This window comes from Heliangelus exortis, chromosome 1 (assembly GCF_036169615.1).
Source record: "Heliangelus exortis chromosome 1, bHelExo1.hap1, whole genome shotgun sequence".
Lineage (NCBI taxonomy): Eukaryota > Metazoa > Chordata > Aves > Apodiformes > Trochilidae > Heliangelus > Heliangelus exortis.
Window position 1 is genome coordinate 2,859,433 of NC_092422.1, and position 27,849 is coordinate 2,887,281.

The 27,849-nt window shown below is 39.8% G+C and overlaps 1 protein-coding gene across 12 annotated transcripts in view; it reads left to right on the forward strand.

Moving 5' to 3' along the window:
* Positions 1–226: 226 nt before the first annotated feature.
* EMSY (EMSY transcriptional repressor, BRCA2 interacting) overlaps positions 227–27,849 on the forward strand; it is a 38,759-nt gene continuing 11,136 nt past the window's right edge. For 7 of the 12 annotated variants that reach the window (XM_071761971.1, XM_071762291.1, XM_071762129.1 and 4 more), the window contains exons 1-12: positions 227–364; positions 1,503–1,611; positions 4,916–5,015; positions 5,531–5,605; positions 7,837–8,012; positions 9,131–9,283; positions 12,634–12,893; positions 17,332–17,605; positions 19,773–20,069; positions 22,225–22,374; positions 23,868–24,041; positions 26,299–26,435. In XM_071761971.1, the coding sequence (XP_071618072.1) occupies positions 1,542–1,611; positions 4,916–5,015; positions 5,531–5,605; positions 7,837–8,012; positions 9,131–9,283; positions 12,634–12,893; positions 17,332–17,605; positions 19,773–20,069; positions 22,225–22,374; positions 23,868–24,041; positions 26,299–26,435 (1,866 nt within the window). In that variant the 5' untranslated portion in view covers positions 227–364; positions 1,503–1,541. Of the gene's footprint in view, positions 365–1,502; positions 1,617–4,915; positions 5,016–5,530; positions 5,606–7,836; positions 8,013–9,130; positions 9,284–12,633; positions 12,894–17,331; positions 17,606–19,772; positions 20,070–22,224; positions 22,375–23,867; positions 24,042–26,298; positions 26,436–27,849 lie in introns of all 12 variants that reach the window. The other 5 variants (XM_071762382.1, XM_071762633.1, XM_071762463.1 and 2 more) reach the window with 3 other exon arrangements.

The window sequence follows — 27,849 nt, forward strand, 5'->3', positions numbered from 1 at the left end:
GCCCGTACCCGGCCGCCGGGCCATGGCGGGACGGTCGGCGCCGCTTCCCACCGCGTCGCCCATGGCTCAGAAGACTACAACTCCCAGGCGCCCTTTGCGCCTCGGCGCATGCGCGTCGCTCTCCATCAGCGCCATCTTGCCACCCGCTCTTTCCATCTCCTCGCTCGGGGAGTGTGGGGCCGGGACTACAACTCCCGGCGTGCTCCGCGGCGGCCGCGCATGGGCACTGCGTCCCGCCGCCATCTTGGCCCGGGGAAGCGCTGCCGCCGCCGTCGCCACTAAACAAACCCGAGAGCGGCACCGGGGGGGGAGGAGGGGCCCTGCCGCCGAGGAGCCTTTCGATGTGCCAGGCACGGCCGGCCAGGTGGGTCCCGCTCCCCGGCACCTCCGATTCGTTTCCCCCGCTTTGCCCGGGGCTCTCCCCCTCGGGGAGAGGGGCAGCTCCCCTTCCCCGGACGGCGGGGACCCGCCGCCCCCTCACGGGCCCGGAGCCCGCGGGCAGCGCCTCGTCCCCTGCCTGCAGGCCGCCGGCTCTGCCCCTCCTCCCGGCGCCGGGAAAGCAGCGGCCGCCGTCTCTTCTCTTTCCTTCCCTCTTTCCCTCCCTCCTGCCGGCCGGGGCCCCCCCGGAGCCCAGCGGGGACCCATCGGGAACCCATCGGGAACCCATCGCCGCTGGCTCCCGCCTGTCCCCAGCCCCGAGAACCGTCGGGTGGCGGCTGCCTCCGGCCTCCTTTGGTGGCGAGATCCTCCCTCCTGCCAGCCCCGCTCTGGAAGGTGCGAAAGCGCCGGGGCTTTTGTTCCCGGTGCCCACCCCTCACCCCCCGCCGTGCTGTTCCCTGCCCGGGGGAACACGGGCAGGCACAAGCCGGTTCGCCCCGCTCGCCTCCGGCTCCTCTTTTTTTATTATTCCCCTCTTTGCACCGAGTCCTCCTTCCCCACCACCCCCGGGATCTTGCCGTGATGCGATCGGGCGAGGGGGTGTCCCCGTGTTTGGGTATTTTCGGGAGGTTGATGTGGGTACGTGAAAAGCAAATTTTTTTCACGGTGTTTTTTTTTTGTTGGTTTTTTTTTTTTTTTTCTTTAAACCGTTCTGCCGTATAATAAGGCGGGTGCTAAATGCATTCCCTCGGGGGGTGGGGGGCGTGCGGTTAGCAGGAAGAGTTCTTATAATAGGTGCTCTGTGCATAAAGAGAGGGAGGAGACTTGAACATCAATTCTGAGAGCGTTTCAGCATGGAAAAAAAAAAAAAAAAAGAAAAGAAAGGCTTGAGAAGGAGATGGGAGGGAGACTCGGGGGTGATGGATCTGAGCGAAAGAGTCGAGGAAGTCCGTGCCCTTGTGAAGCTGCTGAATTCCTGCATGGCAAAGCATGCCATGACAAAGGTTGGAGAGGGGATGGGAGGGAAATGTGTCGGTCGGTGGAGTTCTGAGGAGGGTTTATCGGCTCGGGAAATCGATAGATGATGGACTCGCACTTACTGCCTTTATATGCCGTTTTTCCAGCGAGGCTGAGCTCTGTGGGAGCACAGACACAAGGGCAAGATGCCTGTGGTGTGGCCAACCCTTCTGGATCTCAGCAGAGATGAGTGCAAGAGGATCCTCCGCAAACTGGGTACAGTAAGATACAATTTGTGGGTCTGTATGTTTGCCCTTTTCAGATTTGCCTGCCCGCTGCTTCCGTGGAATACTTTAATATGTCTACAGGCAACTTACAAGTCATTTCCTGCATTTTGCATGTGTCATTGGGTTGACAGCCCTGGCTTAAAATGATATTTGGCAGATGCTCTCTGCCTGAGCAGAATGAATAGTGCAGAGTTGGTTTGGGTTGGTAGAATCTTTCATGGGTGTCCTGGTCCTGCTCAGCCTCAGTGTTGCATTGCTTGTTCTTTTGATGACTATTAACATGCAGTGGGATGCTCTGTGAGAGGAGGGTCTCCATTTGTCTTTCAGTTCTCTTTTAGACACTTTTCTGTACCAAAAAAAATCACAGAACCCTGGTTTAGTTGATGCAGTAGGACTGAGTTCAGGTAGTAAAGGTAATATCCTAAAGACTTGAAACAGGAGAAGAAATTGTGTCATGTGATTTGCAGTTACACAAACGATCAGGGAGGTGTGAAAAATGTGTTCTCTCTTAATTGTCATAACAACAGGAGCATTGTTTCAAATATATTTACATATCTGAGGCCCCCAGCCCAGTAGATATGTACTGGGAGATTTTCTTGTGCTCTGTCCTTGCTAGATACAGGTGTACAAGGAGACCTGCTTTTGTATTTTGGAAGGTTTATTTACTCCTTCCACAAATCCACTTTTGTCTGCCACAATTCTTTGTTAAACTATTGATGCAGTTGGCTTTGAGTTCTCAGAGCTGAATTTCTTTTCAACCTGTTAAGGATTTGTTGCCAGTTTAATGATGTGAGGTATTAGAAGAGAAAAAAACCAAGGAAGATTTATTTTCAGATTTCCTTCTGAGGTCCATAATTTGAGAGATGACAGAGGGAAAGTTGAGACCTCCTCTAAACTTCCTGTGTCAGTCAAGTTGCAGCTTTTCTTTTTCTCCTCTTACTTGAATGCTAAAAGGTGATGTTGTCTACTTCTTAACTCTTGCAGGGTTCTTGTACATTATGAAGCCATCCATTGTATTTTTCAGAGAGCTGAGAATTTCTTTTCCCTTTCTGGCCTTTTTCTTTAATTTCCTGGGAGTCTGGGATTTGTGTTACACTGATGCAGATGTTGCACACACCACTGCAGCTGAGCTGTGCACCCATTAAAGTGACAGCCCTTGGTCTTAAGCAAGGCTCAAGCAGTATGAAAACTAGAAGGAAGTGCAGGATGCCAAAAGATTTGGACTGGGTCTGTGCTACTAAATTTTGTTAACGTAGCTCTTCTGGCTTGGAGCATGGAAAAAAAAACAAAAAAACCCTTCCACCCCAGCTGGCAGAACTGTGCTGGTGCAGCTGAGCCAAACAGAACTGCAGCTACACCTCCTTCAATGACATAACCTAGGCTGACAGGAAGAAAAAAAAATAAAAATAAATAATTTTTTTCTTTTTTTTTTTTTTTTTTTTTTTTTGCTGGCATGAGCTGTGTCCCCACAAGAGGGCCCTGCCAGCAGAACAGAGGATCAGAAACTGTAGCAGCAGCCTCTCTTCTAGGGTAGAGAAGCTCTCAGTTTCACCACCAGCCTGGAGAAAGGGAGTGGGGAGAAATAGCTGTCTAACAGTCCCATCCAGCAACACTCACCTGCTTTTCCAGCTTTTTTCCAGATTATTTATTGACTGTACAGCAGTAGCTGGGCAATCCATAAGGAGTGAAGTGCAGTGGTGTAGGTGAGGCTGAAATGCATCCCAAGGTGTGCAGAACTTAGCCTTGTTCTGTGGTGTTTGTGGTTGATAACTGAGTAAGGGGGTGCTGGCAGCACCTTCCACTTGAAAAAACATTTATTTGGGAAATCTGTGCTCACTGATGTGTTTCATGCTGGAAAGGGAGCAGAGCAGTAAGTGATAGCTATGTGGACAGAAAGGTGAAGAAGCTAGTTAGAGCTGTTTCATACTCCTTACTAGCTCCTAAAAAGCCAGAAATGTGCATTTTAAAGCACTAGTGTAGAGGATCTCTATTAAAAATGCAGAAAGAATAAAAATAGCCCTACTAAATGACTATGTGGTTGTATCTGAGAATTACTTTATGTTGTTAACAGAGGAAAATAATTAGTATCTTAAATATTGTAACATGGTTGTCTAAATAAATGTTGATATTAGTAATAACTACTGCATTAATTAGGAAATGTTTTGTATCTGGAGCTGTAAATGCTTCTGGAGGTCAATCTGCATCCCTGTGCAGGCTGCTAACCAAAGCTACACTGCTTTGTGTTTTGTCTGCTTAATCAGGACAGGAGAGCAGGGCTTCTTTTCAGCACAATTCCTTGATTTGATTTGTAAATGAGTTCTTTGGAATCCTCATCTGAAAGCTTTTCAGAGCAGCTTTTTCTTTCGCAGGAGACTTCAGAGGTGTTAGGTTTTGGCCTGCCCCTTTTATTCCTGCCTTTGGTTAACTGGAATCTGTTGTGGGGTTGGTTTGGTTGGCTGCTGAAAGACACCTACATAAATACCAAAAGAATTTATCTTTCTAGTTTAAAGCAGGAATTCCATGTGCTAAGCTTAGAATAGCAGCTTTTTCTCTGGAAAATTAGCAGACTCCATTATTTGCATTGGGTGCATGTTCAACCCTGCTTAGTAGGACAAAATTCAGAAGTTTAGCCTTTTACTACTCTCATTTTTTAAAACACCAGTGGCAGGGGTTCACCTGGAATTATAAATCTATGTTAAATCAGAGTTGTATTGTGAGTTAATCCTTGTGATGGCTCAACATTTAAGAATGGCTGGATTTTTTCTTTTGTGCTGAGCAAGTTGAATTCTGTGTGTTGCATTCTTTTCAGGCTCAAGCAGTTGTACATCTCAAATAAATGGGCATAAAAGTTTATGACATTCATATTTAACAAACTAGAGCTAATGCTCTCTGTCTTCATTAATGAAATCATTAAGGAAAAAACCAGTTGTCCTTTTGAGAACATATTTCTTTTTTCATGCCAAGCTTTTCCATGGAACTTTTAATAATTGTGTTTCAAAGATTTTTCTTCTGTTTCTAGAGATTTCTGAGCTGCTCTTCAAATCTGGGGCCTGTTTCTTCAAGTTTTCTGCCTGAACTGTCAGCTCAGAGAGACCTTGAAATATTTATTTGAGTTTATGAACCAGACAATCTTCTGTGATGATACAATTGTTTCAGCACTAAATAACTGAAAGACACGTTCCTCTTAATAATTTGAAAATTAATAGAACACTGTCAGTAATACTGAAAATAACTTTTTTTCTTTGCTTTGCTGCAAACATTAAGTAGAAATACTGTTTTCTCTGCTTCTTCAGAACTGGAAGCTTATGCAGGTGTCATCAGTGCCTTACGTGCACAGGGAGACCTCACGAAGGAGAAGAAGGATCTTCTTGGAGAACTCTCTAAAGTGCTTAGGTAAACCTGACCTTTTTTCAAATAAGAACTGATGAGCTGTTTTCCTGGTAACTCAGCTTCTGTGGTTGAAGCCTGACTGCTTTGTTGGTGTTTGGGGAGATGAGGAGTGTTAGAATCCTCACAGCTAGCTCATGGATGTCTGCTAGCTTGGAGTTTCATCAAGGTAGGACCTCGAGGTGTTGGAGCCCAGGTTACATCAAGGTGTAACTGCATGTTTTGTGCTGATTTTGTCACTGTGTGCTTTATTGCTCTCACCAGGAGGTTGGATTCTAGCTGGTGTGCAGTGCTATGACCAGAAATGTTCTTTTTAGTCTTTAGTGGTATTTTTTGAACAACAATACGTTCATTCTTCCTCACCGTGATAGCCGAAGTTAAGTGACAAATCTCTTCAATGTAAATGCCCGTTCCCTTTTGTCTCTTGAGTGGGTTATTCATAAATTTCATTTTAGCTGGAAGTTTTAGATAAATATTCATGTCTCTGCCTGACTAAAACAGATGGCTCTTTTCTTTAATAGTATTTCAACGGAGCGACATCGAGCCGAAGTTCGGAGAGCAGTGAATGATGAACGACTGACAACTATTGCACACAAGTAAGTCAGGGGTCACTTTCTGTCTGATTTCCAAAGGTATCCTCTGGAAAATCCATTATGCCTTAACTGAATGGTAGAACTTGGAAGATGGATGGTGTTTGAAAGAACAGTCTATAAAACAGTGTATGGAGGAAGGAATTACCGTGTCGGATTTACAGTGGTGCTTACTGTGGTCAGGTTTTGCAGCTGAAGGCATCTGGTCAGGTTTGCATCTCATTTGCTGTACAATATTAAAAGCTTTCTGTAAGGCAGGCCAGAAGAAACAGAGAGGAGAGAATAAAGATAAATCCAAAAGCAGGAGGAACATTTTTGTTTTGTTATTTTATTTTTTTTTTTTTTGCTTTACCTTTAGTTTTATTTAAACCTGGTTGGAAAGGCTGTGTTGAGACAAACAGAACTACAGAGAGACAGGGAAGGAAAGAGGTGGCAGAGAGATCAATGGAAAACTGTCTATCAGCACAGAGGGTGGGGGGGAAAATGGTCAGAGGAAAAAAACTGCAGAGAGCTAACTGATGACATCAGTGTCCACTGTTCTCTGCTTGATGCAGCTGCTGTGCTGGCATCAACTGGGCTGGTTCCTCATCACATTTGCTTTTGCAAGCTCCACATGATTTAGAGAGAGGGAGAGGAGCAAGAGGGCAAGTGCTTACATACCTTTGATAGTTATTTAACAGCCTTACTGTTTAGAGCTGGATAGCAAGTGTATTTTTCTTTCTTTTCTGTGTTACAAGCATTGATTTTTAAGTTTGGATTGTGTAGCTTGGGATTTATGGGGAGAGAAAAAAGGAAATCATAGAAATAGCAGGCCACTTGGAGTTAGGAGTTGCCTGATCCTAGACTTGCCAAAATCAGCATCCTGTTACAGTGCTGCAGAAAGACATCTTAGGGTTTTAGTATTGATGTTTAAAGAGATAGATGTAGGCTGTTTACCAAACAAAACCCACCAATTTCCTTGTGCTTCTTTAAACAAAAGGGAAAAGAATAATGAAAAATAAGCATTTGGTTGTCAAATCAGCATTCTTTTCTTAACTCAAGTTTCCTTTTTCTGTAGTAGTTCTGGTTTTAACATTTTACTGAATGAATAAAGTTTGTCCTGAGGTGCTGAACTTCCAACAGATGAGGTATTATAATCTAAACAAGGTGCAGTTTTGAAATGCTGCATCACTTTGTTTTTTCCTGTGGTAATTCTTTGTAAGTGGTGGTCAGTACTCTAGGAGTTGACTTAAATAATTCTCTAACTTGTTAGGAAACTGACTTTGATAGCTTTGGTTAGATGCAGCATTTGTAGTCTTTTTTTTTTTAATTTTAATGGTGTATTTTTACCTTAGCTGATATAGCTCTGCTTATACTATATGAATATGTATGAAGAATGCTGAAGTGTATCAGGCTTTAACAACAGAGCAGACCTGCATTTTACAAACTAATTTGTGGTAGCTTTTACTGCAGTTTGCTTGCAACTGTTCACGTGAGAAGTTGATTTTTCCAGAATATATTAATACATTAAATGGGTTGATTTGCTTAAGTATGTAAGAGCATTGGAAAATAATTTCCCATTTTTGGTTTTGCTGATTTGACAAATGACTCATGTAAAAGAGTCATACACAGGAGCACTTCTCCATCTAGGTAACAGCAGCATTTTTTGGAACATTTTAATTCTTGTGTAAGTACTGAGGTTGAGAAAATGAGAGCAGCAGGCTGGTTTCTGTAGAGGAAGATGACCAGGCTGTAAAGAATTTAATATTCCATTACCTTTTTTGGGACTACTTTAAGAAATCTGACCAACTTTCCTCTTTAAAATAAGATTTGCATTAGAAGCCAAGTTTTATTTTTTGGTTTTTTTTTTTCCCTGTAATATAATAACTTTTTTTCCAGTCCTCTTAGGAAATCTATTGGGTGTCTTCATATTTTGGCCATCCAGAAGTAAAGTGTGTAGCAACTCTTCTTGAACAGTAGCTAAAGTAACGATGGGGCTTTGACCCTGACATCCAGGGCCCTTTAAGGGCTCTGTGAAACAAAACTATGGAAGCAGCAGCAAATCTTGAATTTTCTAGGGGAGGATTTCTACATCAGGTGGGAAAAAACACACAAGCTTTCATGAAATGAAGGAAGTTTAAGGTTCTTTAGAAACTGAGTTTTAGACGTCCGCTGTCGAGAAAAAAAAAAGCGCCCGTTAAATAACAAGTATTTTGGAAACTTGGCAAAAAACTTATGGAATGTGCATTTCTTTTTAGTATGTCTGGACCAAACAGCTCTTCAGAATGGTCTATAGAAGGTCGTCGACTTGTGCCCCTGATGCCACGCCTGGTCCCTCAGACAGCTTTTACTGTGACTGCAAATGCTGTCGCCAACGCAGCCGTTCAGCACAACGCCTCCCTTCCGGTTCCTGCAGAAACTGGAAACAAAGAAGGTGAGAGAAAGCTGGGGTTCTGCTAAAATCAATAGGAATGTAAAAACAATGTCACAGGAGTGTGTTTTTGCCTTTGGATTCTAAGTGTTAGATTAATTTTTTTTTTTCTAAAAAAGAATCATCCTTACGGCACAGTCTTTTTTTTTTTCCTTTCGAATAAAAGATTTTCAGCATAAACCTGACAGGTTTGTGTTAGTGAGCATACTAGCAACTGAAATTAAAAAACAGTTGCCAGGAAATGAGGGGGAGATTCACTGGTTAACTTGTTAAGTTCTGCAAGACTATAAAAACTTGGACCATTGGCTTAAGATTTTGTAAGGAGGTGTAAGTGGTGAGAGATGTTTCAGAACTCTTGACTTAAAGAATGTAAGTAGGTTTTAGGGAAAGTCAAGCACATTTTCCTTTTTTTTTTATGTTTGTTGTTGTTTTTTTGTGGGTTTTTTATTTCAGATTAAACATACCAAGTTAACAAATTAGAATTTCCTTGTAATCTCCCTATGCCTTCTAAATAATGCTGGTACACATTCCACCTAATGTTGCTGAATAGGTTTCATGCAACCAGTGAATGTGTAACACTTCTTGAAATGGGCTGTTTTATGCTGGTTTTGTGAGAAGTACTGAACCATTATACCAATAAGCAACAGTGTAAAAAGTTGATTGAAAAAAATCAGTTGTTCTTTGCTGAAGGAATATTTTGGGTTTTTTCAACTGATGTAATGTTGAGGAGATGCATGAGCTGTTTTCTATCACTTGCCTGTCTAGGTGTGCTCATTGCAGAAGAGCAAAGAGGTCAAAATATTGAGTTAATGCTAAACTGAAGAATAACAAGTTGTGAAGTAAAACATCACATTAGTACCAATAAAATAGAATCATCAGCACAGGTTTCTGGGGATGGGAGAAGGGGAAGTTTGATTTCTGTGCTGTCTTTGAAGGCCTTGAATTCCATGACAATTTAGATCAAACTGGGGAATAATCAACAGTAACAGTCTTGCAGAGGCAAAGTTTTGGATAATGACCCAATAAGTCTTTTTGACTTCCATTTCAACTGTTTAAAATAGTGATAGAATAATGGGATTCTGCACTTCAGTTATTCGGAAGGTGTCTTTTCTCCTCTTCAGTGGTGGTTTGCTATTCCTACACAAGTACCACTTCAACCCCAACATCCACCCCTGTTCCAAGTGGCAGTGTAGCAACAGTGAAGTCCCCCAGACCTGCCAGTCCAGCCTCCAATGTAGTCGTCTTGCCAAGTGGAAGTACTGTTTACGTCAAAAGTAAGTGATATTAGCCACTGATTAACAAAAGGGAAAGAAAGGGACAGGCTTGTGACTGCAGCATGGACTGAGTTCAACTTGCTGACCCTGGGCAAGTCATGTAATGCCTTTATGCCTTCCTTCAGGCTGAGGAATGAGTGTACTGCTTCCCTTTTACAGAGAAATTGGGCTGAGGGTAAAGCCACTCACTGGAAAATGCTGCAGAGAGCAGTAATGACAAAGACAACAAGAGTGAAAAGTATTTAAAAAAAAAAATTATATATGTGGGAATTGCTGTGTATCGGGATTTTTAATCCAGCTTGTTCAGAAGTTGTTTTTAAGGTGGCTCTGTTGATGGCTTCTGCAGAGGCCTTACCTTTTCTGCTTAAACAATGCATAGTAGTTACTTGTTTGAGTTAAAAAAGCTCCCTCCTTTCCACTTTCACAGTAAGCCTAGACTTTTTTATTATGCAGTAGTTTGGCAAGCATTTATATGTTTACAATTAATTCTGTCTGGCCACTTTGTGATTTATTTGGAAGCAGGTCTTAGGGGGGCTCAAGTTGCTGGGAAACTCAAACTCCATATGAAGCCCCACCAGCCACCCATCTTTATGAATTTAAATTTGGAAATCCAGGGCACAATATGTAAACCCTGTTTGTTTTCCTTGTCTCTCTCCCCTTCTTTCTTTGGCTAATAAACCAGCTAGTTCTAAAAGCAGGCTGTATTCTCATACATACCTCCAGCTCCTCAAAGGTAGTTTTATTTAACTACTAATTAAAAATATTTCCTCTGTCCTTATTTTTTGTCTGTCAAAATGCAGGTGACAAACTGAGATTAACAGTGAAGTTAATAGGTGCCATTTTTATGCTTGCTCTGGATAACTTTAATATTGAAAAAAACATTTTCATCTTTGTGCTATCTGTGCAGTGTTTATATAAACCTATGGCTGGTCAGAAATGTTACATTGTACATAAATAGTGTTACCTGCAAGCCACCATCTTTAATGTCTGTATTAAGCCACAGAACCCATTACATTGAGATTTTTCATTTTTCTGACTTAATGCACTGATCACTCAGCTTTAGTTTAAAGATTCAGGGGAAAATGTTCTTAACCTCTTAAAAATTTAATTTAGACCTCTACTGAATTATGACATGGTAATGAGTGTAAAACCAATCTAGACACATGATAAAAGGATAAAGGGATCCTCATTTTTATTCCCTCCATCCTTAGATTCTTTTTTTTCCACCCCCCACACTTCATGTGCTTCATTTTTAGTTTTTCTTTAAGGCATTGTGTGGCTTTCAGGATGTGTGGTTTCACATTGGTTTTAACAAACCAACTTGAGAGCAAACTCAGGAGTCCTGAGTTCTCTCCTGGTGACTTTGCCACTGATCTGTTGGGTGACCTCATCCCAGCCACAGTCTGATTGAGCCATTAACCTCTGGGTGCTTCTGCTTCCTTGCTTGTCAAGAGTGAGTTACAGCTGAGCTGTGTTACCTTTTAGCTAAATGCCTGCAGAGAACTTTGTGCAAATGCAGTTTCTAACATGAAATTGTGGGAATAATGTTCTTGCAGAACCCCAGCAATGAAGATAGGAGTTAGTTGAAATGAGCTGTGTGTGGTAAAATAATGTTCTCTAATTTAACCTTCCTTCTGCATTCTTGCTTTTTGGGTTTGTTGTTTTTATGGTGGATGAGAGCCAGAAACAAGTGGCTTTCTCTTTCTGTGTTTCTTTCTTGGTGACCCATCAGGGTCCTAACATCCTGGCTGCTGGTGGATTTTTGATTCAGCATGATCCTGAAATTCCTGCACATTTCCAATGTGATTACTGGCAATTTTCAGCTGTGATTACTCAACAGTTACAAGTTTGTGTGGGGCACTCACAGGCATTACTAAAGATCTGTTCATAATAGACCTCGGGGTCAGGTAACCAAATCTCTCTGCTTTATGGGTGGAGATCACTGCTTAGACAAAAAACTGAAATTAAAAAAAAAACAAACTTAAAAAAACAAACTTAAAATAGAGCCTCTGCTCCCTTTCTCCAGCTCAGGCTCCCATCTTCAGGCTCCCATTCAGGCTTTCTGAAGCCTACCTGCAAATGAGCTGGTTCTAAGAGAGAATCCTGTTTTTCAGAAATCATTTGCTGTGCTGCTGGTCACTTTCTTGTCCATGTAAATTCCTGCATCTTCACTTTTCGAATGCCAGAATATTTAGTAATTTTAATTAGAGGTTGACCGTAATTAGATCTGGAGCCTAATTAGAGATTGACTGTCAACCAAGTTTACTTGGGTTACCGACAAGTCTGCTTTTTACTGGGACAGCATTTTTTTATCTGTAAGCCCCAGACACTCTAAAAAAAATCTTCAGCCTTGTTCTGTATAAGGGAAATGTGTATTTTCTGCATATCTCTGTTTTTAAATTGTTTGACAGTGGTTAATTTCAGAAATACAAATGCTGCCCAAGAGGTGTAAGCATTTTTCAAGGCAGACTGTGTCTTTCTGTAAAATAGAAATTTCTGACACTTTTTGCCTACTTAAAGGAGTTTCACATGGGTTTGAGATCCATTGATAATGCTGCAGAAAGGGTTATCCATTGCTTGGCTGAATATTGTAGAATGTTGTTTGGTTTTTTTTCTATGCGTGCAGTAGATGATTGTGAGCAAGAGTGAACACATTTGAGGCCACATTTTTGTTCTTTTTCATGATTGTGTGCTCGTTTATATGTATTGCACAAACCCACACCAAACAAGGCAGAAGCTGACAAAGTGAGGTTTGACCTCCATTCTTAAATGATATCATTTAAAAAAAAAAATAAAACCAGGATCTCAGGATGCTGTGTTGAGGTGAAAGGGAAGAAAGGTACTGTAATAATAAGGATGTCATAAAACTAGGTACAAAGGTTGAAATTGGAGCAGGCTGCAGGAGGTTAAACTTCAGCAGTGCAGTTGCTGTAAATAAAACCAGCAACAACAACAGTGCAGTGTAAAATTTTAAACTGATGTGTGCATGGTGAAATGTGCATGACATTATCCCAAACCTCTTGTGTTCATAGTCTCATTAGTCAAGCTTCTGGAGACAGAATGAAATCCCTGTACTGGCTCTTTCAGTCACTTAAACTGAATGAAGTAACTCAGTAACTGAGTAGCTTGGGGTTTTTAGTGGTTTTTTAATTTTAATAGTGGTCTGTATCAAGGACTAAGACCATCTGTGGTGTGATACAGGCTAGTTGTGACCTTAAATAATTTATCCTCTGTTTTGCTTTCTCTTAATTGAAAGCCAGTGTTAGGACTCAGCGAGCTGTGATGTTTTAGAAAGCACTGAGAGCTGCAGCTGGGGAAAATATAATTTAGAAAAAGTACTTCTTTTCCAGGTGTCAGCTGCTCAGATGATGATGAAAAGCCCCGCAAGAGAAGGCGAACCAACTCCTCCAGTTCTTCTCCTGTTCTCCTGAAAGAAGTCCCAAAGGCAGTGACTCCTGTCACTAAAACTATCACAGTGCCTGTAAGTGGCAGCCCCAAGATGAGTAATATAATGCAGAGCATTGCCAACTCCTTGCCACCACACATGTCTCCTGTGAAAATAACCTTCACTAAGCCCTCAACACAGACAACAAACACAACAACACAGAAGGTATGTGGGGGAAGCTGCCAAATGTTCCTTTATTCTGCTTTGATCAATGAGTAAGATGTGGTGTTTGACTCTTCTGTGAACTGTCTAGCTGTTGTGTTTGGGGTTTTTTTGGTTTTTTGGTTGGTTTTTTTTTTTTTTTTAAGGATTGCACTTGGGATAAAGTAATCCCTCTTTAAAAACAAACAAAAGAGAAAACCAAACTCTTGTATGAATTTAGTTCACCTGTGTGTGAAAAAGGACCTGGATTGACAGCCTTGGAGACTGAAGCCCTCTTTTTATCCACAGAACAGGTACAGCACAGGCAGCGGGAGTGCAAGCTTCCCCCAGACTGCCCCACCAATGTGCCTCAACCCTGACCTGAAGGGACCACTTCTAGGGATGAGAGGGGATTCAGTCTCCATGCTCATTCAATTCTTGGCCTCTCTGGTGAGACTGCCAACAAGGTTGCCAGTTAGTACCATTTGTGGTGTTGGGTTTTGTGATATGGACACTAGTCCACTGAGAACTGGATCACATAGGCCACTGAACAGCCTTCAGATGGTAACAACTATTGGTCAAAGGTAATCTTTCTTATTTCTATTTTCCTTAATTATAATTATTCTTTGCGGTAGTAGAATTCCAAGAGAGGTGGCATGGGTTTTCCTTTGCCAAGACTTTGGTCTAGAGACTACTTTTTTTTTTTTTGGGTCTATAAAGCTTATTCTTGGAGGTGATCAAAAGCTGGGGGGCTTTATTTTTCTTTCAGTACTAGTGTGCCATTTCTCATTCTACATTAACAGTGTTACTGTGGTCAAAAGCAGTTGCATTATTTTAGCTGAGTGTGCCCAGCTTTCACCAGAATGTGAGATTTTTTTCCATGCTGAAATTTTATAGTGGACTCAGATTTTATGTGCCTGATCTATGGCACAATTATTTCCCAGTGCTTTAGGAAGTATCTCAGATAGGTCCACGTTTTTGTTCTTAAAAATTAAAAAAAGATTAATGACTCAGACCAAGTTCATTCCTGGTACAGTTATTAATTAAGGGAGACTTGGGGCTGGGAGGGGGGGGACACATCAGTGGAATTAATTTGGCCTTGGTACTACCAGACTGATGGTAGGCTGTCCACTAACAAGCATTTTTTTCCAACTGTGAGTGTGTGACTGTTGAGCTCAAACCTTCACTCAGTATTTGTTCTATCATCAGTCATCTTAATTATTTTATTATTCCATTTGGATTAGCAGAGTTCCCGTGTCCTGATTTTTGGAAACTTTAAAACTAAGGAAGATTAAATGAAGTAATGTGCAATAAAGAACTTGCTTTCTGGCCTTTCCCCACTTCAGAGCTCTTTGATTCACAGCTCTTTGACAACGTCCTTAGTCAGATTTCATCTCTGAAGACGTGTATAGAAATTTGTGAGTGAGCATAAACCATCAAATAAAATCTCCTGCATTTAGTGCAGCAATTCCACAGCTAGGACAGGGCTTGACCCACCCATCCTGTTGCTCTTCTTAGGCTCCTCTTTTGTGCAGGGAGAATTTTTTTCCCTTAAACCTCTGTAGTGTCCTACGAAGTATCAGCTTTTTATATCATGGTAGTTGAAATATGGAGTATATTAAATCTCCCAAAGGGAGGGAATGGACTGTCAATAGGGTCTTTTCTGCAGCTGTGCCTCTGACATGGAAAATTCAGGATTTGCTTTGCATAGTGTGACTTGACTCTCACTAATCTGCAATGATAAGTAAATTGATCACTTGTTTCATTAAGTAGTCATAGTTCTGTTTGTATCTCAGCTTGTCACACTGCCCTCTCTTGGTGGATTTAGATATTCCAAAAGACATAACTGGATCATTTTGGTGGGAGAAATCCCTTTTAGTAGTTTTAAATTAAATGTCAGGCTTGTTGCACTCAAATTGGAAACATACTATTTGAAACAAGGGCAGTTGGGTATGAGTGAAATTGTTGGATATGAATGAAATGCTTTATTTCTGCATGCCAGCTCTACATTGTTTTGACATTTAAGGAGGTTGGAGGAAGATGTGTTATAACAACTAATGTCACAGCTCCAATTTCTGGATTCTCTTATAAAGTTCTCTGTCTAGGACAGAAGGAATCTAACTAGTTGAGCTTCTGGCAGTTAATGCCTTTATTTCCTCAGGGGCTAGGTTTTGTTGTGCCTCAAATTAGAGCTGACAGGACAAATTTCAGTGTATTTTAGGAAATAGATTTTACCTAAAATCAACAGCAACAAAAAAGCAACTTGCTGTTTTTTTTTTTTTTTTCTTTTGATCATCAAGTCTTTCTGCTGTAAAAGATGTGATGCAGTTTTGGAACCCATGATGATGTTACTTGCATCATTTCAACATACGTGAGAAAATAGTGTCTCAAAATTAAAATTGTTGTGATTTGAGCTTTTTTTCATTCTTAGTGGCAAATTGTGTTTTCTGGCTGTACTTCATACATGAAGATCACTAAAGTTTGTTCTGCTGTGTTCTTTTTGAACAAAGAAATAGAATTAAGAGATCTAAACCTGCTTAGTCACAGGACAGCAATCATTCTTAAACTATAATGCTTTACAAGCTTTTTTTCCTTGCATAATTGAATTTTTATTATGTGATCATCTTGGACTGATGGTTTTATCTTTGTCTTTCAATGAGGAACAATGGGTTTGGGAGTTGTGACCATAGATTCATTTTAGTTGTCTCTACTTTGTTGAGATGCTCAACTTGCCCTGTCACACTCTGGGTTATACAAGAAGTTTAGTGAGAATAATCTGCCTTTTTTAGCTGCAAGTTATCCTTTGACTGTACTCCTAAAGTAGTTATCTTGGATGGAATGGAGTTTGCCCTAAAATTAAAACACTTGGGAAGTGTTTCCAGTGTTAACTGAGTATTTAAGAACTGGGATAAAACTCCAGAGGTACATCATAGGGTCTTTTTTTCAGAATCAAGCAGTGCTGTGTTAGCTTGTCAGGTGGCTATAGCCTAAGAGCAGTTCCAGACATGTATTTTGATTAAATCCAGATTAAGCAGAAGGCAAAAATAAGAGAAAATGTTCTTGGAGAATGCAATAAGGTGGCAGAGCAGCAGATGTGGAAACCTTGTCCTTTGGGCAAGGTCAGTTGTGGTCAACCTGCTGTAGCTCATGGACCATTTAAGGTTTTGGTTTTCCTCAGATCAAAATATTCCCAAGCCCTAGCTAAGTAGCAGGGACCATAAAACTGAGCCCTGGGGAAAATGGAGAGGGAGAGGCAGCCATGGTGGTGGGATTTGCTGCTTTTATTCCATCCATGTGGTTATTTCCTGGTTTTTTGGTTTGTTTTGGTTTCTTTAAGATAAATTATAAACCTACTCCCTCACTGCCTTCACTTAAACCTGTTTCTGGTGCCATTATCATATCATTTCTTTATCAGGGAAGGTTTCAGTAGTCCTTTGGGTAGTGCAGAAGACTTTTAGTTTGAGGTGACCTAAGTTTTCTTTACTCCTTTTGTACCTTTTTTTTTCTATACACCTTTGTTACATCAAATCTTTAAGTTTTAATTTTCAAGGTTTTTAATAAATGAAATTTTTATTGGGACAATTGCATTGTTAAGATAATTTCTCGTTGTTCTTGCATGGTAAACTGGAAATGTTACATTTCTGTGCTGTGTGTTTCTATTTGATCTCTGTGTTGATAAGTACAAGGATGTACATATATGCAGAATAAAAGGAATCTCTCACTTTTTAACAGTTCCCATATCCAATACTTAAGATATGCTTAGTATTCTAGGTCAGTTGCATAAGAACAGACCTTTTCCAGTGTTGTAATGAATTCTGTGTTACTCTGTGTCAAATCAGATTCATGGCATTTTAATTGTAACTCATGCTGGGGCTAATGTTTCTTGTCTTGAGACAAATGGTTTTCAGATAGATGAGGAAGACTTTCTTGCTATTAAGAGTACTAATTAAAAATTTTAGATTATTTTAAACTTAAAACAGATTTTTCACTGGTAAAATATTATTTACAGCTTTGTGGATCAAAATTATTTCCCAGAACTGACTGTTAATGGACGATGGCAACAGATTTATTTTTTTATTATTCTTTGTTCTTGATGTATGTGCAAGGTTTGGGAGAATAGTGTTTAAAACTTGCTTTAAATCCTTCCTGTTCTATTTAAAATGGGCTTTAGCCTTCTTGGCCCAGTTTAACAAAGGCAAGCAATTCAGTCATGCCTCTTTGCCTTAATTCATGAGATAATGTTACTCTAATTAGGTAGTAATTGCTTTCCTGAAAAAAAAAAACCCAAAACTTCTTGTTTTGAGGAAATGTTTATTGCTGCAAGCTAATTGAAATGTTGGTGCCAGCAAATGTGAATATGGTCTTAATAAAAACTAAATAGACACAGATATATTACTGAAACCTTACACTTTTATAGAAACGCAAAGGACAAATTAATTTCTTGTTCTTTTTCTTCTTGCAGGTGATAATAGTCACCACCTCTCCAAGCTCAACTTTTGTACCCAACATCCTTTCCAAGTCCCACAACTATGCAGCTGTTACAAAACTTGTCCCAACATCAGTCATTGCCTCAACTACTCAAAAGCAACCAGTGGTTATTACTGCTTCTCAGTCCTCCTTGGTCAGCAGCAGCAGCAGCAGTAGCTGTTCCACTGCCTCCTGCACTGCAAATACTATTGCTGTGACTGCTGTAGTCTCCTCAACACCATCAGTGGTTATGTCAACAGTAGCACAAGGTATGGAAATAAAAATATTTTTTAAAAGGGTCTTTCAGGGCTTTGCTTTCAGAGTGGCATAGGGGAGATGCACTCTGTAAACAAAGGATGAGTAAAGCACAAGAGATGTGAAAGAGGCCTACTGATGAAACTCATCTAAGAAGCTCCTCAAAAGTTCTTGTTGAATTCTTTCACTCTTTACTTCAAGTATTAACGTGCAGGTCCTCTGAGATGGCGTGGCATAGCTTTTTAGTTTGAAAAAAATTTACATGCAGCATTAAAACATTCTAGCCTGAAAATGATTGGCTTTGAGATGCATGGAAAATGGGTGTTTCCAGTATTTGAAGATGGTAGCTTCTCTTCAATCCTGATTTACAAAACCATGCAAATTAACAGCAAATAAATGAAAGTTATGCTTGTCATGTCCAGTCTTAGCATATTTCTTCTGGTAACTGATCTTGATGACTTTGGAAAAGTAGAGAAGTATTTACACCTTTTTTTCATACGTGCATTTTACCAGCATCTCAGTTTTCAAGTCCTTAATAATTAAGACCTTGAATGGACCTGGATTAAAATTCCTAGGTTTCTGATTTCTAATTCCAGCTATGTCTGCTAGCTTGGTTGATTCAACTTCACAGCCACTACCTAACCTTTTGTGAGGGATGCTGTGGATGACTGAAGGGGCCTCAGTGACCAGCATTTGAAAAATACTGAAAGCCCACCTGGGAGAAGGCTGGAGATGGACAGGGAGTGGTAGGAAAAGGAAGAGGAACTTACACTGGAAGAGGAAAGATTTAGCTTAGATATTAAGAAGAGGTTTTTCCCCATCAGGGTGGTGAGACACTAGCATAGGTTGCCCAGGGAAGTTGTGACTGCTTCTTCCTTGGAAATGTTCAGGGCCAGGTCAAATGAGGCTTGGAGCAACCTGGGCTGTGGGAGGTTTCCCTGCCCATTCAAGGGGGTTGGAACTGGAGGAGCTTTAAGGTCCTTCAGTGAAAACCATTCCATGACTCTGCCTGACACTGACAAAACTCTCACAGCAGTTTTTCCTGGCCCAGATTTTCCATTCTTCTTTCATTCCACAAAAAGTCAGGCTCCAGAATCAAGGCTGAGGACAGGGCATTTTTCCTTCCATATTGCTTCTATTAGTCAGATCCAGGTGATCCCAATCTACAAAGCAGAAGGGCTTACAGGAGAATTTCATATTGTTCAAACTGTGGATTTTTAATTGGATTTGATCATGGAAGAAGATAAAATTCTAAAATATATTGGGTGGAATATCTCATTTTTTTTCAAGATTAGCAGTGTCAGTGCAGGTGATGCTGGTTGAACATTTTGTGATATAAACTGATGATCACTCCAACTGTGAAGAAAGTTAAAACAATGAATGAAAACAGCTGACCAAGGAAAGGGGGAAACTGTCCTTGATGATGGGGTGAGAAAAGGGTTGATTATTTAGGTTGCCTATTGCTGCCATCTTTAAATGCAGAGAAAAAAGAGATTTTCTTACCATTTTTCACTACAGCTGAGACCTGGTTAAAAACTGCCTTTCAAACATGGGCTTTATGTTTGTCTTTTTTGGTTCTCATGGATGTGGAGTTCAGAACTATAGATGAAACTTAGTGCTGCTGGAATTGCCTTGACAATTGTTACTTTTCTGAATGATAGAAATAAGTATTAAGATTTATTTGGGAACTTTGTCTTTCCATCTTACTGCAAATTGGTTTCAGTCACTTTATTAATTGTAAGATCACTTAACTATTAGCACAAAACCTATATTGCACAGTTTTCTAGATTGCAAATAATTGCTCAAGTCATTCTTTTAAAAGATCATTGCTCCCACTTTACAGATATTCCATTATAATGTTAATGAGTTTGGTATTTGTCATCCTCATATTCTAGATTTCTGTAGTCTTGATTTGAACTATAAATATTTTGTTTTCTTGAAGCTTAAAGGTTAGGCTTTGAAAACATTTCTGAATGATTTGTACCATGAAAGGTGCAGGAAGTGGAAAATCTGTAGAGCTCCCTCTGAACTGACACCTGCTGTGTGGTAGCTTTTATTACTCATGTATATCAGTGCATCTTTTAATCATGAAGACATCTTAAATGCAAAACTGTTAAGGAAATGGCAGCATTGTTCTTTCATCTTGCACTGTTCAATCTTAACCCATCTCCTCTTTCACAGGTGTGTCTACATCAGCAATTAAAGTTGCCTCTACCAGACTACCTTCCCCAAAAGGTTTGGTTGGGAACCCAACTCAGATCTTAGCACAGTTTCCCAAACAGCATCAGCAGTCCCCCAAACAGCAGCTGCACCAAATACAACAGCAACAACAACAGCAACAACAACAGCAGCAACAGCAGCAGCAGCAACAACAGCAGCAGCAGTTGGTGCCATCTTCTGCAGCTCAACAGCAGCAGCCACAACAGTCTCAGCTGCCACCTGGAATCAAGCCCACTATTCAGATCAAACAGGAATCAGGTAGTTAGAGCTAATCTTGGGGCATATTATTGCTGGTTGGTGAGGTCTAACCCCACAACTTAGGGGAAAGAAGGGTAAAATTCTGTCCAAAAATGTGCATGGGGAGCTATCGTTAAGGCATAATTATTTGAGGACGGAATTTGACATTAAACCTGGATGTAAGGAGAGAGTGAAGGATGTCTTAATGCTTTTTCAGCTAACAAAAATTGAAGAATTTGGCTCTGTCACTCTTGTTTGGTTCAAATATACCAACATTCCAAATATTTAGGAATAAATGTTCTATCTTTAGAAATTGCAAGATGTGTAAATATTTCCAAAGGTAACTTGATGAGCAACCTGGAAGTCACCAGTTTCCTGAAGATTCAAGAGCTGTTCAACTGTATCAACTAGAAAAAGAAGTTAATCCATGTTTTACTTCTTTTCTTGGGTCCAGATATCAAAACCTACTTTTGAGGTAGTTTTCAAAACAAATACAATTAGATCTGAGACTGGAAGTTGGACTGGATTCCTTTTGTAACATTAATTCATTGTTGACTTTGAGCAAGTCATGTCATCTTGTGTTGACTTTACTCTGATGTAGAACATAATAATAAGATGTAGTAAGAAGTACTACTTGCAGAGTTACCTAATTCTAAAGGAAGAAGTGCTATAAAAGTGCAAAGTATTTTTATGTCCATATTTTACATTAATCATATCAGTAAAATTACTTTTTTTATAGTTTTACTATTTAGATCAAAGAATTAAAATAGACTATATATTGAAAAAATAAGCAGCCCTACTCCTGTCCCTTGATAAACTTCCTTTTAGATAATAGGATCATTGCCTAAGAAAAAACACACAGTAATGAAGATAGATAAGAGGCCTCCATCCTACAGTCACTGAGCAATATTTGATCAATAAGAGCTTCACTTTTTGTCTTCTACCATAGGTTTAGGTCCAGTGTTCTTTTTAGTTAAAGTTTTTCTGGAAATACCATCTGATAGCTGTTCTCTGTGGAAGATGTCAATGAACTTTCTTGGAGGTTTTACTTTTTATCCTGTTTTGTGTCTGGATGATGCAAAAACTTCAATTTCTCTTTCCTAACTTCAGTATTTAAGTTTGGAGCTTACTTGCTCCATGCTGCTTTTATAGTCAACATAGAAAAAAGAGTGCAGAAATGTTCTTTCAATGTAGAAACATCTCCAGAGAATTTTTCACATCCTGAGTGGACAAAATTGTTCACCTAGAAATATTTGTGTACAAATAAAAGTGCCTATGTTTAGATGGGATTAATTCAGGCTGGGTCTTTCATGGCATTTGACCAAGACAAATCAATGTATTTACCTTATCATGGAACAGAACTTAAGATGCAGGTGTCCTGGATAGATTTTTTGAACAGATAACATGAATCTCCTGGTTTGCAACTGAGAAATTAATCTTGCAGAGGTCCCATTCTGCCACACAGATCAAGAGAAAGGGAGCAGAATCTGTGCTGTACTAAAGTACCCTCCTTCTTTGTTCTTGCTGATTCTACTCAGAGCTTGAGCCCAATTCCCTTGCAGCTTCAAGACAACCAATAAATCAAGAGGAGAGAGAGAGCAGTTGACTTTAAGCAACCTTCCCTAGCCAGTGTCATAGCTGCCTCCTTACACCCACCAATAATTTTGTACAGAAAGCTTTTTAAATTGATTTTAATTTAATTGATTCAGAGGGATGAAATTCAATTAGGCTGGTGAAGTTCCAATGTACAGGCTAAATTGATGAAGAACTATTTCACTTTCAGATGGTTCATTGTAAAAGAACCTGTTCAGTATTGGTTGTAACCTGTTGGTTCCTGGGAAATGTTCTGTTTTTAAAATCATGGGCCAGAAAAGGTTAAAAATCACTACAAGAAATCAGTGATGGACTGGAATCCCATGCCTCAGTGGGAGTAACCAGTTATTGAAACAGGCACGTGAAAGGCAAAGATGATGACTGTCTTGTTATTTATAAAGCAAACAAAAAACCCAAAATAAAAACAACCTAAAAAAATTAATTCTTTTCAGGATCAAGAATATATGGGCTCAGAATAGAAGCCTTATGAGCCTACTTGCCCACTAGGGCTCGGTCTGAGAAAGCATTTCAGAAAGTAACTTTTCGTGCCTGTATTTTAACAGTGACCTTTCTCCTTTCCTAGGTGTTAAAATAATCACTCAACAGGTGCAGCCCAGTAAAATCCTTCCCAAACCAGTTACAGCGGCCTTGCCCAGCAGTAGCAATTCACCTATTATGGTGGTTAGCAGTAATGGGACTATCATGACAACTAAACTGGTCACTACTCCCACTGGTAAGTTATGGCTCTAAGAAGGGAAGGGAGGGTAAACCCAGACATACAGGTGACTAAACATGGTCTAGTAGGGTTTAAAAAAAAAAAAAAAACAACCAAAAACCCAAAAAGCACTTCTTTCTTGTGAGCACTGAGCACAACACCACATTCACAATCCTATTTGTTGGTACTTTGCACTCCTTTATATCTCTTACAATCTTTTTGAATTACTCTGCAAAAATAAGAATGTTCCTTCCCCACTGGGTTTAATTTAAAGGAAGTTTTCTTGCAACTTGCACTGATACTTTGCACTTCTGTAGCACCTTGTATTAGACAATTTACATTAATTTAACTTCTTAGGCAGCTCAAGCAGGATAGGTCAGCATTATTCCTGTTTTATTTATGTGGTCTTCAAAAGACAGGTGACTTGCTCATAGTCCTGCAGTGAACTTCTAAAAAGGCCAGGAAATTGAAACTCCCAGTGTTTTTCTGGGGATCTAACTGTATTTGTTTTCTTATTGATTAAAGATCAGAAATAATGCAGGCTGTTCACATTGTAAATTTGGATGAGGAAAACTTGAAAGGCAGCTTTATCCTAGTTTGCAGAAAACTAATGAACTAATGGGTTTTTTAGCATGGGTTGGGGATATTAGCATAAAGTAATAGTTATTGGATTTCTTTTAACTTCTGAACTACTTACCAAAAACGTTCTGTGAACGTAAAAATAATATCTGGCTGTTTTGGGGTTCATTTAATTGGTAAAACCTGTCTTGTGCTCTGTTGGATTTGAAGATGTGGCTTTCTTGCTATAACAAACTGTTGTGCTTTGGCATCCTTAGCTATTAAGTTCTGCAATTGGGGATCTGCAGCAGTGCAAGCAGAATGGAATTACCATGTTCGTGTAGCTATTGACTTGTATTATTATTTTAAGCAAGTTTGTCTTGTTTATTCAATTCTGTTTCTATTCTGAGAAGGAGTAGGTAGGAAAAAGCCACAGTGGAAGTTTCCTTTTGGGCTGCAAGATCTATAAAATCACATTATCATTGTAAATTATATTTTTCACTTCAAATATTTAGACCAATTATTGGTACTGTTGTTATAAACAGTTTGTCATATGGGAGAGGTGAGAATATGAATTTTTTTCAAGAGAAGAAGGAATAAGTTTTCAGGGGTGTCAGTCAGGTGCCTTAACTTTTGGGCACCTAAGGAAGCAAGTGGCAAACATATAGAATCTAGACACCTATTGAAAATTAAAATCTTAGGCACAAGGACATGAATTAAAATGTGACAGACATGGAACATCTGTCAAAATGCTTCAGAAAACTTAAACATTAAATTGAAGTTAGTGTACGCTCAACTTCTGCTCTGCAGGTTTAAAAAGTACTGTAATGGGTGGTAATAAATTGCAATTTGGGGCTCTGGATAAAAATCTAATACTTTTCTTCTAAAGTAACTTAATTTTCCATAAATAGTAGCAGAGGATCATGTTCTAACAGCAAACTTTCTTGTTACAGGAACTCAAGCAACATACACACGACCAACAGTGAGCCCCTCTATAGGGGCTCGGATGGCTGGGACTCCAGGGGCTGCTACTTATGTGAAAACTACAAGTGGTAGCATCATAACTGTAGTACCAAAGTCACTGGCTACGCTGGGAGGAAAGATAATCAGCAGTAATATTGTTTCTGGTAGGCACATGGGTGCTTTGATATTATTTCAAAAGTAACTTCAGGCTTCCGCTAATCGTTTGGGGGTTTTTCTGGGGGTTACATGCTCAAATAGTTATTAGGATCTTTACTGGAGAGGTTAATTCAGAAGAAAAATAGCCCATAAAGGAGAAAAGGATGGGTAGAAATTTTTCAGGTAAAGGGCTCTTAGGTATTGCAGTAGTTCTTGTGTTTTCTGAAGAAGAAAACATCTTATGTGAGGGGAGCCTGGGAGGAAAAGAGAAATGTGAGGGAAGAGAAGTACCATTTTGTCCATTGATAGAGGGTAGAAAGATCAGAAAATTCTATTGGCCCCAATTTAATGCAGTTTGTAGTCTGGGTGCTGTCCTTTTCTGTTCTCACATGCATCCAAAGAACCAGAATAAAGATGAACTGGGTATGTTCAGTTCTGCTGTGCAGTCTCCACCTTATCTTGTTCTTCTTTTATCAGTGTCATTCTGTCTTTCCTTTACCCCATGTTCTAACCTAAGTTTTTCTTCCCAGCCTCATGCAAACCCTTCTGCTTATCTTTGTTAGTCTGCTATATGGCCTCTATATGTAGGATCTCTTCTGGATCAGGACCAAGCACACTGACACCAGTCACAGTTTCTTTAGGGACTTTAAACAGTGCTAATGCAGAGAAAGTCTTATGCATTCCCCACCCAGGTGCCAAGGCACAGCAAGATCTGCTGGATCTACCCATCCTGGCTAGTAATATCTTTAAAATAACCCAGAGATCCTGTTGTAGGTGCTTAGCAGAGGACCTGACACAGCACCAGTCAGCTCCTGTCACTAGAAGGTGCTGCACAAGGTATCCTTGCTCTGAGGTGTTGTTGGGTGGAGGTACCTCAAGTTTTCAGGCCCTGTTTTCAACAAAATTATACTTAGGACTGATACAGTAGTTTCTTTGGGGGCAAGTGTCTTTCACAGCCTGTTGTGGGGATCCTGAGTTCTAGATCTACCAGTGAGGTCATACAAAAATGCAAATATTATTCTCCTGAGCACCAGCTAACACAGAGAAACCCATGGCTGGTCTTGTTAATAATCATGTACTGAAACAACACAAGCTTGAAAAGAATGTCTGCTTTTTTTGGTTGCTTTTTTCATGGTTTTGGGGTTTTTTTTTGGGGGGTGGGGGTTAAGTTGGTGGTGTTTTTGTTGTTTTGGTTTGATATTTTTGGTATTATTAAGGGAGTAATCTTTAGATGGCACTAAAAATATGTTCTTGCCTCAGTGTGTCTCCCTTTTCCCAGAATTAGTAGAATTATTAATACAAAATATGTAGTGAAGTATCTGCAGGCATGAAAAATGGATAGAAAGTAGTGGGGGGTGACCTTGGGTTTGCATCTCTGCTGTGAGTGTTTTTTTTTTTTCAAGGAGAAAGTGGAAGGTATGCTAAAAAGCTATTTGAGCAGATATTGAAATAGCAGCCTGGTAGCACTGATGACTTGTGTTTTGCTGTATGAACTCTTGTAGATTGTGGAGAGTTGACCAGAATTACCTGTCACTGAAGGTAAATAAAAACCTGATACAGGGAATGGAATTAATTCAATACTGGGAGAGGAACAGAAATAGCCAACACAGCTCTTCAAAAAAACAAAGCAAAACAAAACCAGAAACAAAGAAACAAACAAAAAAAATCCCCAAAACACTTCTAAACCTAACTTTCAAGAACTCATTTTAAAGCAATAGCATATTTTTCTTTTTTCCTTCTTTCAATCCACTACTCTTCACTTGTATTACAACAGTTCAATGCCAGAAAAAGCTGGCATTTCCCTTGACTGGAGATACATTCTTGGTACGTAGATTCTTCTGCAGAGGTTACCTGTAGAAAAATATTTATAGTCTGTGCAAATAGGGCTTTGAGTTGAGTATTAGTGATGTCCTTATTTCCCCTTTAATTCTAGCCTTTGAAAGTTAGACATGTTACCCTGAGAAAGCTTTCTTAGTCTGCTCCATAGTTGGTGAAAAGGGGTTGACTGTCTCATAATATAGAATAAATTGCTGTCCTGGATGTGCCTGTTAGTCCTGTAGGTGAAAAAACTTGTAGAGTGGGCATCTAATCTTTATATGTTGAGTTGGGTGAACTAAATTCCCAGTGCAGTTGCTGCCCTATTTTATTTTTGTGTGTGTTGTCAGATAAAATACAATGATTCCCACATAACTTCCCCACTTCTACAGTGGAAAGAAACGTACTTGTGATAAACTGCACATTGCTTCTTTTCCCCCAAAAATCTAGGAACCACAACCAAAATCACTACAATTCCAATGACTTCCAAACCCAATGTGATTGTTGTGCAAAAGACTACTGGAAAAGGAACTACAATTCAAGGGCTTCCAGGCAAAAATGTTGTCACAACGCTGTTGAATGCTGGGGTAAGTAAATGTTTCAAGTCTCAAATCAAAGCCAGGTGGTGGGCTCTGTGGTGGCTGCTGCATTTGTTCTGCTGGAGTCCCTATTAAAAGCAAACTCTGCATGAGCTCCTTGGCAGGTACAGCATGCCTTAGTGTCAGGGGTGTTTGAAAAGCAAGTACATTTTGCAGGGCAGGAAAGATGCTTAAAACAAGCTGGGAATGTTCTTGCAGTTAAAGGAAAATAAAAACTTTTGAGCTTGCCCTTTTTCCTGGTTAATGGGTTTGTAATCCTGAAGGTGTTAAATAGAAGAAAATAAGTAGAATCTTAATTTCTTTGTGCTGAGAACTACAGTGCTGTTATAAACTTTATCTTTTGGGTGTTGAGGGCAGAAATAAACTGACCCTTGGCAGTAAGGGTACCACCTCTCAACCCACTGTTGTGTAGCACTGTTATGGAATCATAGAATTACAGAATGGTTTGGATTGGAAGGGATCTTAAAGCTCCTCCAGTTCCAACCCCTCTGCATGGGCAGAGACACCTCCCACCAGCTCAGGTTGCTCCAAGCCCCATCCAACCTGGGCTGAGACACTTCAGGGAGGGGGGCAGAAATATCTCATATTTGAGTGTTGTGTAGCATTCAGTTATTTTTTGGATAATCTGATGTGTACTAAGAGCAAAATCCAGCTTCATCTAGGTTTACCTGGAAGTGCTAATAAATGCATTATGAATGGAAATGAGAGATTTAATGCATTAAAAGTCTATTTGATTAAGAGAGCTGAGAACAGAGGGGTTTGGTTTTGGTTTGGTTTTTTTTTTTAAACCTTTTAGGAATTTTTAAAAAGATTTTGAACTTGCCTAGCTTAAAAAACTTCAAGATGTGTTTTCACATGAGTGGAAATCTCTTGATATGTTGTACAGTGGGAACCACACCAGAGCATGAAGATGTATGTGAAACAAATATGGTGCTTGGCATTTCCAGCTGCTTGGTGGGGATTGGTAGGAGAACTGGGAAAACTGGCATCTAATTTTGTTCCTCATCTGGATTCTTACTGTGCAGATCTAAAAATAAACTAACAAATAACATTCTTAATGTCTTTGCTCTTCTTAAGTTGTGAGGAGTCTAAACCCCCCCCCAATATTCCAATGCCATGCTTCCTGTGAAACAGCTGTGAATCTGCATTTTTTAATATGCACTTTTAGTTTAATAATAAAAAAAAAAGTCCATACATAACTACTGTCATGATCATGAGGATAATACAAAGATCTGTGTTTAAAAAATTTGTTTCTAGAATCTCAACATTTTGCAGATGTGTTGCCAGAGTTAGTAGAAGTTAGGTTTAAAAAAAAAAAAAATTGCAAAGGATTTGAATGAAGCTCCAGCTTATGTGGATTTTGTTTTTTGAAGCAACTTGGAAAAAAAACTTAACCATATTT